Source organism: Astatotilapia calliptera, chromosome 6, assembly GCF_964374335.1.
Source record: "Astatotilapia calliptera chromosome 6, fAstCal68.1, whole genome shotgun sequence".
Taxonomy (NCBI): Eukaryota; Metazoa; Chordata; class Actinopteri; order Cichliformes; family Cichlidae; genus Astatotilapia; species Astatotilapia calliptera.
Window position 1 is genome coordinate 39,490,232 of NC_137427.1, and position 16,041 is coordinate 39,506,272.

Genomic DNA, 16,041 nt, shown 5'->3' on the forward strand with positions numbered 1-16,041 from the left:
TATTACTATCGCACTGTAGGCTTTTTTAACGTTTATTTAAGATTTCTTTAGCATTAACATTTCAATCTTGATCATAATGAAGTTTTAGACCTTGAGAAAAATTAACATCTATTTATTTATTAACACGTTATCTGGTGTACGTCATCCGCGTCCAGCAACACGCAGGATCTTGGGGGACTGCACAGGAGGCACGTGTGAAAACCGCTCTCCCCCATCTGTGCAACCGAAAAGACGGACACATATAAACCCGCTTAATCTGCGTTTAAGGCAGGCAAGCCAAAAGAGACGAATCTTAGAAAAGACCCAGACTTCCCATCACTACCTCTTGGGTATGTGAAGGTGAGTCTACAAAAATGGTAAGTCTAATTTGTTTCAATAAAAAAACAAAAACAAAAACAAAAAACAGAACAACAAGAACAACAAAAAGCCACCCAGTGTTGTAAGAAAATAAGTGTGCCTGCAAGACAACACAAACCATGACACGCAATGAGCAATGTAAGACGTCTTCCTGTTTTGGCGATCTTTGGAGCTGACCTGAGAGACAGCGAGAGACAGCGAGAGTAGCAGGTGCAACGTCTCTTCTTCCTTTTTACCGAAAATTTGTGACTTTCTCCTCTCTTCTATGATGGAAGAGAGCGAAGACAGAAAAGAAGGATATTACCAGGTCGCCAAGCGGCTCCGGACGGAACAAGAGACCGGTGTAAAAGAGCTAGAGGACGGGAAGGAGGAGGAGGATTCTGCCGCTGAGGAGGCAGCGGGGAACGGGTGCACTGAGAACCGCAGGAGCGGAGGGAAGGTGAGGCACACAATATTAATCCTTCTGTATCTAAATAAAATGTAAATATTTAACATTTTTTCATACGATTTACAAACAACTGGAAGGGTCTGAAAATTATGTTAATGATTAAAATAGACAGCAAGAGAAATGAAAGAGTACAAAGTCAGAGTGGAATATAAATGAGTTTCTACATTTATTATTATCAGTCATTATTTACACAAACGGCGTAACTTTGGAACAAGTGGCAGTAACCCGTTTTCATCGTCACGACGATCACTAACGTGCTTAAGAAAAATGTGTTGGAAGTTAACCAGTCCGGAGCTTCGTGTTAACTCAGTTTAATTCATTTGTGATTTTATAATTCAGAACAGTCCACTCTCTTTGTATTGTAAGGTTAAAAACCAACAATATTATAGAAAACCCGCAGATGTACGCTATGAGCATATGTGGAGAGTGAGAAGAACTTTTAACAGGATGAACACACCAGCCATACCATGTCCCAGACTGGTGGTTAGAAACTATTTAAAGATGAATCATTTTTTGAATTAACTGAATTGAATAAGTGCAAGAAAATGAATGGATGAATGGATATGTTAAAACTTTTTGTTCACATTCTTCCTTCCTTTGAGCTCCATGGAGATCTTTATATGTTAACTTGTAGACGTGCATCCAGTCAGCAAGTGTACTCTGCATCATAACATACATGATGAGTAGTGTCCGTATTCCTGATTTACTCATGGATCTTTGCTGTTTCAGCCTGGATATAGAATCTGCACTGTAGTGTACATATTCCACCACTCTAGTGGCCTCCCCAGGCTTTCCTAGCGGCTTTTTCAGCAGTCACTTGAGGGACTGCTTTATCTACCAGTAGCTGGTGTTTTGCCCGCCTGGTGTTTCTGTCAGTTCCTTTCTGGGCCCTGCTCATATATTAAGCTATGTTGTTTTTAAGAAGACCATATCGTTCTAAGAACTATTACTATTTTTTATTACACACATTTGTTTAGCAGTTTATCAAACTTAGTCTGGACAGATCATTATTTTCCTCAAGCAAAATACCGTTATTGAGTTCTACCTCAAAGCTGTGGCTTCATACCGTAAAAAAACACATTAATTGAGTACTTATATTCAGATGATATAAGCAGCATATAGTCACCAGGGCTCGCAAAATCGCTAACCCGACGTCCCGGGGCTAGCGATTTTTCCAGTCGGGCTACCAAAATCTATCTCTACCCTGCCCGTCGGACTATCATAGGAAGGTAAAATATATGGTAAATGGCCTGCATTTGTATAGCGCTTTAGTCAGTCCCTAAGGACCCCAAAGCACTTTACACTACATTCAGTCATTCACCCATTCACACACACACAGGCAATGGCAAGCTACATTGTAGCCACAGCTACCCTGGGGCGCACTGACAGAGGCGAGGCTGCCGGACACTGGCGCCATCAGGCCCTCTGACCACCACCAGTAGGCAAACATGGGGTTAGTATCTTGCCCAAGGATATTTGGCATGCAGCCAGGAGCATATGTCAGTGCTTTTGCATTCTTTCGGAAATGTAGCTGGGTAATTATGTCATTGGCATCAGTGAGCCAATATGTGACATATTGAAATCGGGTTTGAATTTGCGCTTGTGTTTTGCTTTCACTTTGCAATCGCGCGAACTATGTATCCGGTCGTTAAGTCTGCCGTGTCTGGGCCTAAACTCCGCTGCAGGTCCATATATCAAATGATCACTATGGCATTACTGGGAGTTGAAAAACTGTCTAAAGTCTTTCATCTTTAATAAAATGATCAGCGTTCTGCTCTACCAGGTGTAACAATTGAGTTTAACACCCAGGCATCCATGAAAACGGAATTTATGACATTTAACGGAGTTAGAAGTTAGCAGGAAGTTAGCTCGCTAGCTTCTATCTAAATACAATATAGCATGTCCTGACTGCGGGGTTTTGGAAACAAATTAAAACGTACAGCTCTGCTATCACTCCCAGCATAAATGAAGACAGAAAACTAAACAGCAGTGACGTTTGTAGGGTTACTGAAGTTTGGCTAGCTGGTATATAATGATGTGCTACGTGACCGCTAGCGACACAGCTATGTTAGCATAATATAAACAAGCTAACTTTTTTTTTCCACTCGATAAAAGTTAACGTGAGTGTTCAGGTCAGGAACAAATGTAATCGCATGGCAGGATGCTGTAAAAGGACCAAACTTCAGCCAGGAGAACAACTGAGATAATCCATCAACAATACGAGGTTAGTCATTCATATACTGCTGCATGTGCTGGGCTGTAGTTACATCGTAAGGTTTTAAAAACTGAGCTTAAATAAATGATTAGCGGTAATAAAAGCCGAGGGAGGTCAACAGTGATCACTGACTGTTTTAGGAGCTTTTTGAGATTAAATATTCAAATTCAAATTCAAATTCAAATTTTATTTGTCACACACACACAACCATACACAGTATGACATGGGGGTGAAATGCTTGTAGCTGTACAATGCCCGACCATTAAATGACAGAAGAAAAGTTTTACAATATTTACAATTTACTACAAAAATTTACAAATTAACTTAGGAATTTACAGTAAAGAATGTGCAAATAGCAGAAGAGATTATAAAGATAAGGATTATAAATTATAGGAATTATAGGATTATAGGAAATGTGTGGTGGTGCGTGTGGTGACGTGTGTGAGAGTCCAGTCTTATAGTGACGTGTTTGGGAGAGTCCAGTCCTACACCTGGTTCAGGGCCCGAATAGCCTGGGGGAAGAAGCTCCTCCTCATTCTCTCTGTTTTGGCCTTAAGGGAGCGGAAGCGCTTCCCAGACCTCAACAGTGAGAAGAGTCCATTGTTGGGATGGGAGAGGTCCATCATAATCTTCCTAGCTTTGGACTTGCACCGCTTGGTGTAGATGGACAGCAGGTCAGGGAGCTCTGATTGAATGATGCGTTCTGCCGAGCGCACCACCCTTTGCAGATCTCGTCTGTCCTGCTTGGTGCTGTTCCCAAACCAGGTGCAGATGTTTGACGTCAGGACGCTCTCGATGGTGCAGGAGTAGAAGTTCTTGAGCACCTTCAGTGGCAGATGGAAGTCTCTAAGTCTTCTGAGGAAGAAGAGACGCTGACGGGCTTTCTTAACCAGGGTGTTGATGTGACAGGACCATGACAGGTCCTGAGTGATGTGGACACCCAGGTATCGGAAACTGTCCACTCTCTCCACTGGCGTGCCACTGATGATGAGGGGTTTGTAATTCCTCGCCTGCTTTGTAGTGAAGTCCACGATCAGCTCCTTAGTCTTGCTGACGTTTAGGAGGAGGTTATTCTCCTGGCACCAGGTCTCCAGGTTCCTAATCTCCTCCAGGTAGGCCGTCTCGATGTTGTCGGAGATCAGGCCCACAACAGCAGTGTCGTCAGCAAACTTGACAATGGAGGTGGTGTCGGATGTGGCTACACAGTCATAAGTGTACAGTGAGTACAGCAGGGGGCTTAAAACACAGCCCTGAGGCACTCCAGTGCTGAGTGAGATGGAGGGGGAGACTTGTTTTCCTACCCTCACTGATTGGGGTCTGTCTGTGAGGAAGTTGAGGATCCACTGACACAGTGATGAGCTGAGTCCTAGATCCGTCAACTTGGTGAAAAGCTTAGAGGGAATTATTGTGTTGAATGCTGAACTGTAGTCCACGAACAGCATCCTAACATAATTCCCTCTGCCAGTGTCCAGGTGACTCAGGGATGTGTGGAGCAGGTGAGATATGGCATCGTCTGTGGAACGATTAGTCCGGTAAGCAAACTGAAGTGAGTCGATGGTGGGAGGAAGTGAAGAAGTGATGTGATCTCTCATCAGTCTTTCAAAACACTTCATCACAATTGAAGTCAGTGCTACTGGACGGTAGTCATTGTGGCAAGCGGGCTGTTGTTTCTTTGGAACAGGGACAATAATGGACCGTTTGAAGCACGTGGGAACCGCAGCTTGGGCCAGGGAGAGGTTGAAGATCTCCGTGAACACCGGTGCTAGTTGATCAGCGCAGGCTCTAAGGACGGGTCCTTAGAGCCAGGGATTGCATCTGGTCCTGCTGCCTTCCTGGTGTTCACCCTCCTGAAGGTGTTCCTCACGGCATGCTCTGTGATGACGAATGCATTTTCTTCACTGGTGCACTCCGAGCGCGCGCAGCCGTTTGTTGTTTTAATTGCTGCGCTGTCGAAGCGAGCATAAAACGTGTTCAGCTCATCAGCCAGTGAAGCATCGGCATTCATCATTGAAGAAGCTGGTCGTTTATAGTCCGTTATAGTCCGCAGTCCTTTCCACAGGCTCCTAGAGTCGCACTGTCGTAGCTGTGACTCTAGAAATAGAAGAAAATACAAAATATTAAACATTTTAACAAACACAAAAGCCATATTAAACGCAGACTAGGATTTGTCACGTCATCGCTTAACGACCGGATAGAGAGTGACAGTACTGATTGGTGAGTGACGATAATTTCCTCTGACATCGTCTTATCAATCGTTAGCTTACTATGCAAACATGACAAGTGAAATCTCCCGCAGCAAGCTTAAACATGTGAGAGGTTGATCGTGCAGAGAATCGCTGAGCGTTATGTGAGTGTGTGTGTAAAAGCAGCAGGATATATATTTTAGTTCTGCTGAGCCACTTCTTCACCCTGCAAAAAAGCAAATGGCATAGATCTTCTTCACCCTGGTGAAGAAGTGACAGGAAAAGAAAAGCCTACCACAAAACGGAAAAGTTATGTGGTAGGCTTATCTGGTGCGCGTCTTTTATTTTGACAGCGAATGTGCACATGTGGACCACTTATGTGCACCCGTGTAAATAACATAATGTTCTGCCTGGTGTGTTGTTGGTTCTCCCTCGATTTCTGAGTCGACAAGCGCCTTTGTTACTGGGACCAGTAATTTTAAGAAAGGCCCCCATTAGAACCCATGAAAAATGCAAGAAATGCATTATTGCTCAGTCTGCAATATCTTTCCCAGAACAAACACCAATTGCAAATAACATACTAAAAATAAACCTGAAAAATCTGTTTAGAACAGCTACTATGTTGCAAAGAGTGAACTACCACTGGCAAAATTTCAAAGCAGTCTTTGCAAACTTCAAAAAGCAAATGGCCTAGATCTTGGTTCCACTTGTCTCTTACCCGTGACTTCAGTGGAAATTTCAAATTCAGGATCTGACACAGACTGATTCATGTCCTACACAGTTCTTACAAGTTCATAGAAATTTCTGTTCAATTAGAACCAAGTATTTGAGTTGATGATTGTAATTTTTATTCAATGTTGTAATTTGTGTATGGGCAGAAATCTGTACCATCAGAAACTGAATATGAATAAGTTAAATTTGAATTGCTCAGATTGAATCTGAATTGTAACTTGAATAAATGCTTTTAAAAACTGAATATGAATTATCCTAATTTGAAATTGAATTTATTGGTCTGAAAATGATCATCACTAAATTGAAATTGAATTTTATATTTTGAAAATGAATTAATTTGCTTTGAAACCGTATTTTATCCTTTAAAAATTTAGCTCTCGAATAATTTCAGATTCACTTCTCACCATTCAGTTTCAGTTCCAAAATTCTGCTTTTTGGGACTTACATCCGGTTCCGGTTCAAGAGTAATGAGCGCAGATTAATAGAACTACGTTTTACTAGCGGACCGAAAGTGTTACTGACAGGAATCTACAGCGTCTTGAGCTGAATTAAGATTTCAGAAGTCATTCGTCATGTCGAATGACCAGCGGATAAACTCTCAGGTTGGTAATAAATGTATCACAGGTATAAGAACAAGCGTCATGTTAACAAATGATAGCCGTACGGTAACTTTTATGCTTATTGTAGCTGCTAGCTCAAAACGCTAATTTAGCGTAGTTTGCCCTGGATTCAGCTTTGACAAACAAATATGATCGACTGTTTCTAGTAGAATTCCAAAGTTGTCATCTTGTACCCTCAAATTAGGATAATTCATATTCAGTTTTTAAAAACATTTATTCAAGTTACAATTCAGAGTCAATCTGAGCAATTCAAATTCAAATTTAACTTATTCATATTCAGTTTCTGATGGTACAGATTTCTGCCCATATTTGTGTTTCAACAATTTTTTGATTAATGTTTTGTTTCCGTTACAATATTATACTTTAATGTATAATATTGTAAAGGAAACCAAGCAGGAAACAAAACATCAATCAAAAAATTGCTCTTTTTTTTGGGCTACTTAAATTTATTTTGGGCTACCAAAAACTGAAGAGTCCCTGCCCGAAGGTCTACCAGGGATTTTGAAATTTTGCGAGCCCTGGTCACCATAAATGAATGCAATAGACTTCTGTGCCTGTTATGGCCCTCCTTCCTTTCATCAAACATCCAGAACATGTTTTAACTCTTCAGTACATTTGGCAAAATTTGCTTTTGCATGTTTTTGTATTTTGAGTTTGCTACTGGAAGCTTCCTTCCACTTTATAAAAAGACAAGCAAGGTAGCGAGGGCATATAAAGACAATTTTGACTTTTCCTAATAGGTTTACAGGTAAAGGATGAAGTCATAGACCTCTTCCTGATGACAAACACAATTTTAGTCCACATTTCAACTACTACCAACTTTATTTTTGTTTTGTTTTATTAATTAGTCTGCTCTCTGATGGCTTCTGACTTCTCTGTGGTGTGTATCTTACAGCCAAAATCTCCTCTGATGATCTGTAGGCAAGGATTGAAAGGCAGCTCATTTGCCTGCTGTGTTGCACTGGTTGTAGTGTGTTTTTGCGGTGACTGTGTATTAAGGTGCACATCTCTCCAGACATCAGAGAACCTTTGAACTCTAGTGTCTATTGTATATTGATAAGTATTTATTATATATATTATTAATTATAATTTCCTGGCCTATATGCTTTTCCAAGTCCAGAACATTATAGTCTGTGTACTGAAATGTTCTCAGTTTCAGTTTATCATAAACAGTATTCCATTGAATTATATTGTTTTTGTTGCTGGATGCAGAAGAAGATCTTTTAGACTGTGCCATATGGGGTGTTGTGTGTCACGTCACATGTGTATTCATACCTCTAGTTTAAGATGAACATCAGTATTTGTCCAGCTCCTCAATGTTTCTGATGACCAACACTTTGGCTTGTTCCAGTGTTCCTTTACAGCTTGTGGTCCATGTATTGTGAATTTTCCGTTTTTTCAAGGAACGTGCTTTCCTGTCAATGTCAGCATTTTGTTTTGTCAGATGTTAATTCTAGATTCTTTCCTTGTTTTATCAGTGCAAAAGACCTATTACATGAAGCACTCTGCACACTGTTCTTGATCTAATCTGAAGATCACTTGAAGTTTGGAGATCTTTAGCTATTGATAGCTTTATATGGCCTACCACTTTGTGGCTGAGTTGTTGTCATTTTTTAATCATTTCCACTTTGTTACAACACCACTAACAGATGACTGTGGAATAGGTGTTTCATTTTATACACCTGTGCCCATGGAAGTGATTGGAACACCCGAATTAAATTATTTTGATGGCTGAATACCAAAATACTTTTGGAAATATAGTGTATTTCTCTGTCATCAAAAATAATTTTCTCATGCAGTAGCACAGATCCTTTCTTGAAACCCTTTCATATGTTTTGTCTATATGCTCAAATACACGTCTTAACTTCTTCTGACCACCTCTATATTTCTCCATCAGCACAATCAAGGCAAACTTTGCATTTGTAGTGCTTTTTCTTGGCATAAGGGTATACTGCTTGTTGTTGTCACCTCTCCACTCATGATATGGCTCATCAGCTTTATCCCTCTGTAGTTGTAACCCTTGATTTTGAAAATTGGTACTGCCGCACATCTCTGTTCCTAAGATATCCCCTCACTCTCCAAGATTGTGTTAAACAGTCTAGTCAAAGATTCCACTGTCCTGTCTCCTAGAGATCTCTATTTCTCCACAGGTATATCGTAAGTACCAGCTGCCTGTCCACTCTCCATCTTCTTCATAGCTGCCCTCACTTCCTATTACTAACTATCCTATTACACCTGTACTCTTCTTGATTTACCAACTGTCCTTCTTTCGCATTCATTTTCTATGTTCATCAGCTCCTCAAACACACCCCTAGTCTTCTCAGCACATTATTGGCTTGTTAGCACACTTCCATTTTGTCCTTAATCATCCTAACTTGACGCACATCACCAACTCAAAATCTTTGACTAGTTATTCGGTGAGTACCTGAGTACCTCTTCTTGGCCGTTTCCCTCTGCGCTACAACTGTATGTACTTATGATTCATAGACTAGACTAGTATAGAATAGAATAGAGTACAATAGAATAGAATAGAATAGAATAGAATAGAATAGAATAGAATAGAAATGAATAGAATAGATAATTGGGAAACTTTCTGGAGGAAACCTGGTCTTGTTAGAAGAGATGGCATCAATCCCACTTTGGATGGAGCAGCTCTCATTTCTAGAAATCTAGTCAAATTTATTAACCCCCCCTAAAATGTGGCTATCCAGAGTTGGGATCAGGAGGCAAAGTTGAAGTCTTCGTCGTCTCTCTGCAAATTCTGTCCTCCCGTTATCCCCCTAAACCACATCCCCTTTGACAAAAAACAACTTAAACATAAAAAATTGCAAAGAAAGAAAAATAGAGTATCCTCAACAGCATCAAAGAGTAAAACAGTGGAATATGGATTATTAAACATTAGGTATCTCTCTTCCAAGTCTCTGTTAGTACATGAATGTGGGGGGCACGGTTGTGGCACAGCTGCAGGAGAAGCCAACACACTGCAATGGGCTCATCGTGCTGCCCTGCATAAATAGTACTGGGTCCTGAGTGTGTGGTTGTTGTTGTGGTGTATGTGGTTTGCAGCTGTTGAGCTGCAGCTGAGCTTGTGAACAGCAACCAGAAGAATAAAATGTGTGAAATGCTCAAAAGCATGAACCTGCGGTCATCGGGTCTGTCGTGGTTATGCTACTGTGACTTAATAAGTCAAGGTCAAGGTCAAGGTCAAATTGATTTACTCTACCTTACAGAAACCTGGTTACAGCAGGATGATTACTTTAGTTTAAATGAATCAACACCCCCGAATAACTCTAACTACCAGCATCCTTGAAGCACAGGGCCTGATCCTTAGTCTTGTTTGCCCTAGCTGTAAAACTCAGAAACCAGTCTTGTTATCATCTATCATCCACCTGGGCCTTACACAGAGTTTCTGTCTGATTTCTCAGACTTTTTATCTGATTTAGTTCTGAGCTCAGATAAAATAATTATTGTGGGTGATTTTAACATCCATTTAGATGCTAAAAATGACAACCTCAACATGGCATTTAATCCGTTATTAGACTTAGGCTTCTCTCAAAATATAAAAGAACCCACCCACCACTTTAATCACACTCTAGATCTTGTTTTAACATACGGCATAGAAACTGAACATTTAACCCTCTCCTGTCTGATCATTTCCTGATAACATTTACATTTACAATAATTGATTACACAGCAGTGGAGAGTAGACTTCATCACAGTAGACGTCTTTCTGAAAGTGCTGTAACTAAGTCTAAGAATATAATCCACCCACTGTTATCATCTTCAATACCCTGTACCAACACAGAGCAGAGCAGCTACCTGAACACTACTCCCACAGAGGTCGATTATCTTGTTAATAATTTTAGCTCTTCACTTTTTTTTCTCCAGTTGATCTTCCTAAGTTAACTTCAGTAATTACTTCTTCCAAACCACCAGGGTGTCTTTAGATTCTAATCTCTGTCTCTCTTCCACAGCATGTCTTTTGTCTTGTCTTCCTTCTCTCACTCCAACCGGTCATGGCAGATGGCCGCCCCTCCATGAGCCTGGTTCTGCTGGAGGTTTCCTCCTGTTTTTTCCTTTCCACTGTCTCCAAAGTGCTTGGTCATAGGGGGGTCATATGATTGTTGGTTTATCTCTTTATGTATTATTGTAGGGACTACCTTACAATATAAAGCACCTTGAGGTGACTGTTGTTGTGATTTGGTGCTGTATAAATAAAATTGAATTGAATTTATCTGAATTGAATTGAATAGCTATTGTCATTGATCATGTACTGTAACATTGTGGGTGCTCCACACCAACTGTGTTGAAAGACAGCAGGAATAAATAGGAAACAGGAGAAATATATACAATCAAGAGGTATACATACAAAATGAGAAATATATACAAAAATAAGAGAAAGGCACACATTGGAGAACAAGGTGCAACATGCTTGGAAGTAGTGCAAAGAGAAGACAATCTGAATAAAGTCAATTTGTGAGCGGGGTTATTCATAGCATGGCTCCGATTGGTGAGATGAGTGGCCTGGGGTAAGGTGGGATATGGGGGGATAGTTTTTGTTGACAATGGCCCAAGGGAAGAAGCTGTTTGTGAGATATGGTAACTGATTTGGTAGCTGTTTCCTACCACCCAGAGTCTAACTGAAGTATGTGCAACATTCTTCCTTCTTCAACTTTTGCTACTTAGTCCTTGGCTCTGTCTTCACTTATTTCTTCTTCTTAACAGCATCAGGTGTACCCAACACCTCCTTATCATCTCATTTTCACCTACCTGTCCATTAAAGTCTCCAATCACCAGTCTCTCCCCCCTGAGGACACTCTCTACCACTCCATCCTACTCACTCCAGAATCTTTTCCTTTGGTTTGTTTCTTAATCCAGTTGTTTTGTGGAGAAGAATTACCATCACACTTTTAATTTCCAGCTTCAAACTCATCATCCTGTCTGACACTCTTTACCTCCACAATGGAATTCACATACTCTTTCTTCAAGATTATCCCTTCGCCATTTTTCTTTATATCTACACCATGGTAGAACAGCTTGAATTGACCTTTAGTTCTCTTGGCTTTGCTTTTCTTCCACCTGGCCTGTGACACAATATATAGCGGTAGCTTGACCCTCATAACAACTCCAAGTGGGCTGATTTTTTTCTAAGTCATCCTCCTGGATAATTGAGCTAGGGGTTTGGTTGACAGATGTTTTGAATGAAATTTGCTAGACCTCATCACTGTGTGCCTGTTGTCGCCATATTTTGGAGCATTTTTTTTATAGTTTATGGTTGTGGATTTTCTTTGTAATACAGATGATCCAAGACGTTTATGCTTCAGTTTTAATGAAGGCAATTCTAGTGTTTTGTTATCCATTATTTTTCACTGATGGTTCAAGGTTCAAGATTCAAGGATGAGTTGATATTTGTGTTTCCATGTTGTACTAATACAGTTTATGTCACGGTCTGGCTGGCAGACCACGGGGATAAGGAAAGTAGGACCCAAAATGCAGGACTCTGCGATGCCACAGTGCACTTTATTTACAGTGAATAGACAGGTAAGTCCAACAATTAACTCAGAGATGTAATTTGCCAATGGTGCTCATCCCTTGCTCCCAGTGCGTCCCGTGTTGTAGTCCCCTTAGTTTGTGTGCTCCCCAACTCGCTTCTTCGCTCGACTTTCCTGGAGGAAGAAGGGAAAACCACAATTAGCCACACACGCTAGCCGACTATCAAGACCACACGCCTAGCACGGACTATACCGGTCAAGAGTAATAATCCCACGTCGACTGTCGCCACGAGTCCAGGTTAAATACCTCTTCCTAGCCGGGAGGGATGATTACCACCAGCTGGTCAGGTAATCAGCTGCAAGAGCAAAGAGGGACTCCCGATGACGACAGTCGCCCGGACACGCCTCTCCCACGACGCGCGCTTCCGTCAACAGCCCCGAGGACGGGGGGAGAGAGAGAGAGAAGCAGACACACGCACTCTACATACAAACGTGGACAAAACAGTAGACGACACAGACCCCAAATAATAGTCATAATAATAATAATAACAATAATAATAACCACTGCTCATGGACCCCTGAGTCCTCCAGAGCCGGGTCTGTGACAGTTTATGAATGTATCTTTCTAGGTAACTAGCATTAGCTGCAAAATTAGGATGCCTTTCTTTCATCCATATAAGATAAATTCTGGATCCAAAAACAACATGATAGACAAAACATTAATATTCAAAATGCCAGTTGAGTCTAAAAACCAATGAGCAATGTAATAGTGCTACATCCATATAGCATTTTCAGCTGTTGTTAATTGCTTCCCCCTTTGTTCTGCCGTCACCTCTGATCTGTTTCTGAATTATCCTTCCATGTGTATATTATAGTCCTTTTTCTTACTTTGTCAGATCCTACTTTTTTATTTATCTGGAGCAAAGTACTTAGTTTTCCTGCCTGGTGTAGCGTGACGGCTGTGCACCTAGGTATGCTATTTGGAGTACTCTAATAGAAACCACACTTCAGCAACATATTATTAAAGACTACAGAGAAGTATCCGCTGTAACAAAAGCGGTAAACGGGCACTCCTTATATAGACACTGCAAATGTTGCTTGCTTCCTATTTCAGCATTTTATAGATGAACACTCTTACATTTCTTTCCCATGATTATGCATTAGTTAAAAATGTGGTAGTAATTATGGATTTTCACTCTTTGTCGCATGTTGCTGATTCAGCTGATATCTGTCTTGGCCAGGAGACTTTTGCAAACAAGACTTTTAATCTCATATTTTTCTGGGTTAAAAAAGTTATTATGGAGATGTGACAAGTATTTGGAGCAAAGTTCAAACTTTAAACCACACTTCAGAGAGTTACAGCTTTATATATCTAGCAATTAAACACATGTACAGGAAGCTTGATATTATTGTGCTGGTGACGATGTTCAAGTCATATCCTGAATGCTACCAGATCTAAGAGCAAGAGCATTTTTTTAACATATGATCTAATGTTGATTTTGAGAAAAATAATCCACTTTAAACTCTTTTTTTTGTGGTTAAAACGATACATCATTGGATAAAATGAAAACAATATATAATAAAATATTCAAAAATCTTTCCTGTGGTAAATCCAGGTTGTACTTGATTGTGTGATGGCAAATATAAATGATCTATCACCGTGACCTTTTTAGCTTTGTTAAACACTGACCAAGATAATATATTTTATATACTTTATCATATAAAGGAAGAATAAGAACAGGAAATGAGGAAAATGAAGAGAGAAGAGGTGATGAAGAGGGACTCAAAGGTGGGGGAGGCTTAAGAGACGTCAAGCACAATGTCACATAGAACTGTAATGATGCAGCAGTCTGTTGCAGGAAAGCAACATGTCACTCACTGTTCAGCCTCAGACTCTCTCTCACACTCTCTCTCTCGTACACTAGATAAAGACACATGCACTCACCAAAAAAACAAATGTATGGTTTCCACGGCATTAGGGAAGTCATCAGCTTTATGTTGTCACTATCTTAACTATAATGTCACCATGGTAACCACATTCCAGTGCTCTTACCAGCACAAAGTAAAGCTTGTGAGTACATTGGTAACACCTCTCCTACTTCACCAACACCATCCATAATTCAACCACCTGCCTCTTGTTCAATGTTGCTAGAGCAACGGATTCCTTTGTAGGTGTAGTGGAGCATATACTCATCATTTTGAGACCACAGTCTTAAATATTTCTGACATCAACTGTTTTTGATGTCAGGGGCTGAAGGCTAATGAGCTGTGAGGATTTCACACATTGTGCTTACTTCCGTATCAGTGATGACAAACCTTTTCCTCAAGTAGATGATAAAGAGCTAATTAGAGACTTTTATATTGTTATCCTGGGTTTTGTTTGTTAGGCAAAATGAGCATAGCTTAAAAAGTTTTAAAAATGAATCAACAGATATCACAGAAGTTGATTCTATTCATCTGGACGTAGTATTTTCACTTTGTCCAGAAGTACAGAATCAACTTTCTGGGATGTGCTTACTTGGATGATTGAGCAAGCATCAAGATGTTCAACAAGTAAAACTGATCAGCAATCAAAGTTAACAGTAAAATCTACTGGTCTTTTTAGTGAAGCACTACAGTTTAAAGGTAAATGCTTTAACACTGAAAGTAGCTGAATTCTTGTCAGAAAGTTCTAATGCAGTATGAATTCAGCAAAATAAACCAATAGGTTAGCAATAAATTTGTCTGAAATTCCATTTTGAATAGTCTTCAGAAGATTAATCATGTCCTAATCATGTTGGAAATATGTGAATGATTTTATATATATGATGTGTTATGTGGGCGACCAAGAGAGGTTGTTGCTGTAGCATGTCTGACATGAAAAGGACTTTATGTCAGCAGATCTGCATGTCCATGCATGCAAAGTGCTGCACTGATGCTGTTATCATACCTTCTAGACGTCATCCCCTCAGAGACTTAAAAACAGCTTGCGGCCAGTCAGACCTTGAGTGCGTTTCCTGCACAGTAAACTTACCGCCTCAACCTGCAGTATAAAAAAGGTCAGGTTGCAAAAAGTGTGATGCTTGCTCAACCTCTTCCTGAGACAGAAAGCTGTACTGAGAGATTTTCCGACAGTAGGCATCAGGTTTTTTGTTTTTTGTTTTTTTTTTGGGGGGGGGGGGGGGTTGCAACTGCACTCAACTGTGCTAAGACTTCTTCTGACAAATCTAAAATACCCTTCTGAAATAATCCGTTGAGGTGGAGCTTGTTTCGATTACATTGCTATCAGTATATGTATGTTTTGTGCTGTGTTAATCAAATTAAAACTATTTGGGAAATTTAAAAGGCAAATTTCTCTTTGACGGCCAAGCTAACAATATATATATTGTGTGAAACATGACAAGAATGCACTTCCAATTTCATATAAGCTAAACTGCAAAACATTTATTTTTCTTCTATTAGCAGTATGAGCAACAGGACCACTTACGAACTTTAGCAGTATCTTTGTTTTGTTTTCACTTATTGACCTTGAATCTTGTGATAATTTTAGATATCTTGATTCATATCACACTGCTGTGATATACAGAAGAAAATAATGCATTCATTTTGTCTTATCTTTTCTGGCTACATGCCACACTCCTGCAATGTGACAAACGTGATTTCTGCTGCTTCTTACTGCATCTTGGTTTGCTATGGACTAACGGCTGCACAGAGAAGATTAAATGATAAGTTTTAACATGGGGTGGGGGTAGGGGTATAGGAACGCTCTTTTTGTCTGTTTTTCTCGTGGTTTAAGACCACTATCTGGCTTCCTGTCCTGACTCCTTTGTTGTTTTTGGTTTTTTTATGCGCATGTGTATGTGTTTGTGTTCTGTTGTGGAAAAAAAACTGAGCATCAAAACTGTTTTATTAAAAGAAAGTTAAAACTTTTGCAAAGGGATAAGTATTGCATGGACAGTCTTTGCACAAGCGTTAAACAAAAACAAAAAAAACACAGATTGTGTGGACAATCTGT

The 16,041-nt window shown here is 40.1% G+C and overlaps 1 protein-coding gene across 2 annotated transcripts in view; it reads left to right on the forward strand.

Annotated features, from left to right (window-relative positions):
• Positions 1–183: 183 nt before the first annotated feature.
• LOC113024713 (heterogeneous nuclear ribonucleoprotein L-like) overlaps positions 184–16,041 on the forward strand; it is a 44,821-nt gene continuing 28,963 nt past the window's right edge. For both annotated transcript variants that reach the window (XM_026171998.2, XM_026171999.2), the window contains exon 1: positions 184–796. In XM_026171998.2, coding sequence (XP_026027783.1) covers positions 623–796 — 174 coding nt within the window. In that variant the 5' untranslated portion in view covers positions 184–622. The remainder of the gene's footprint in view (positions 797–16,041) is intronic.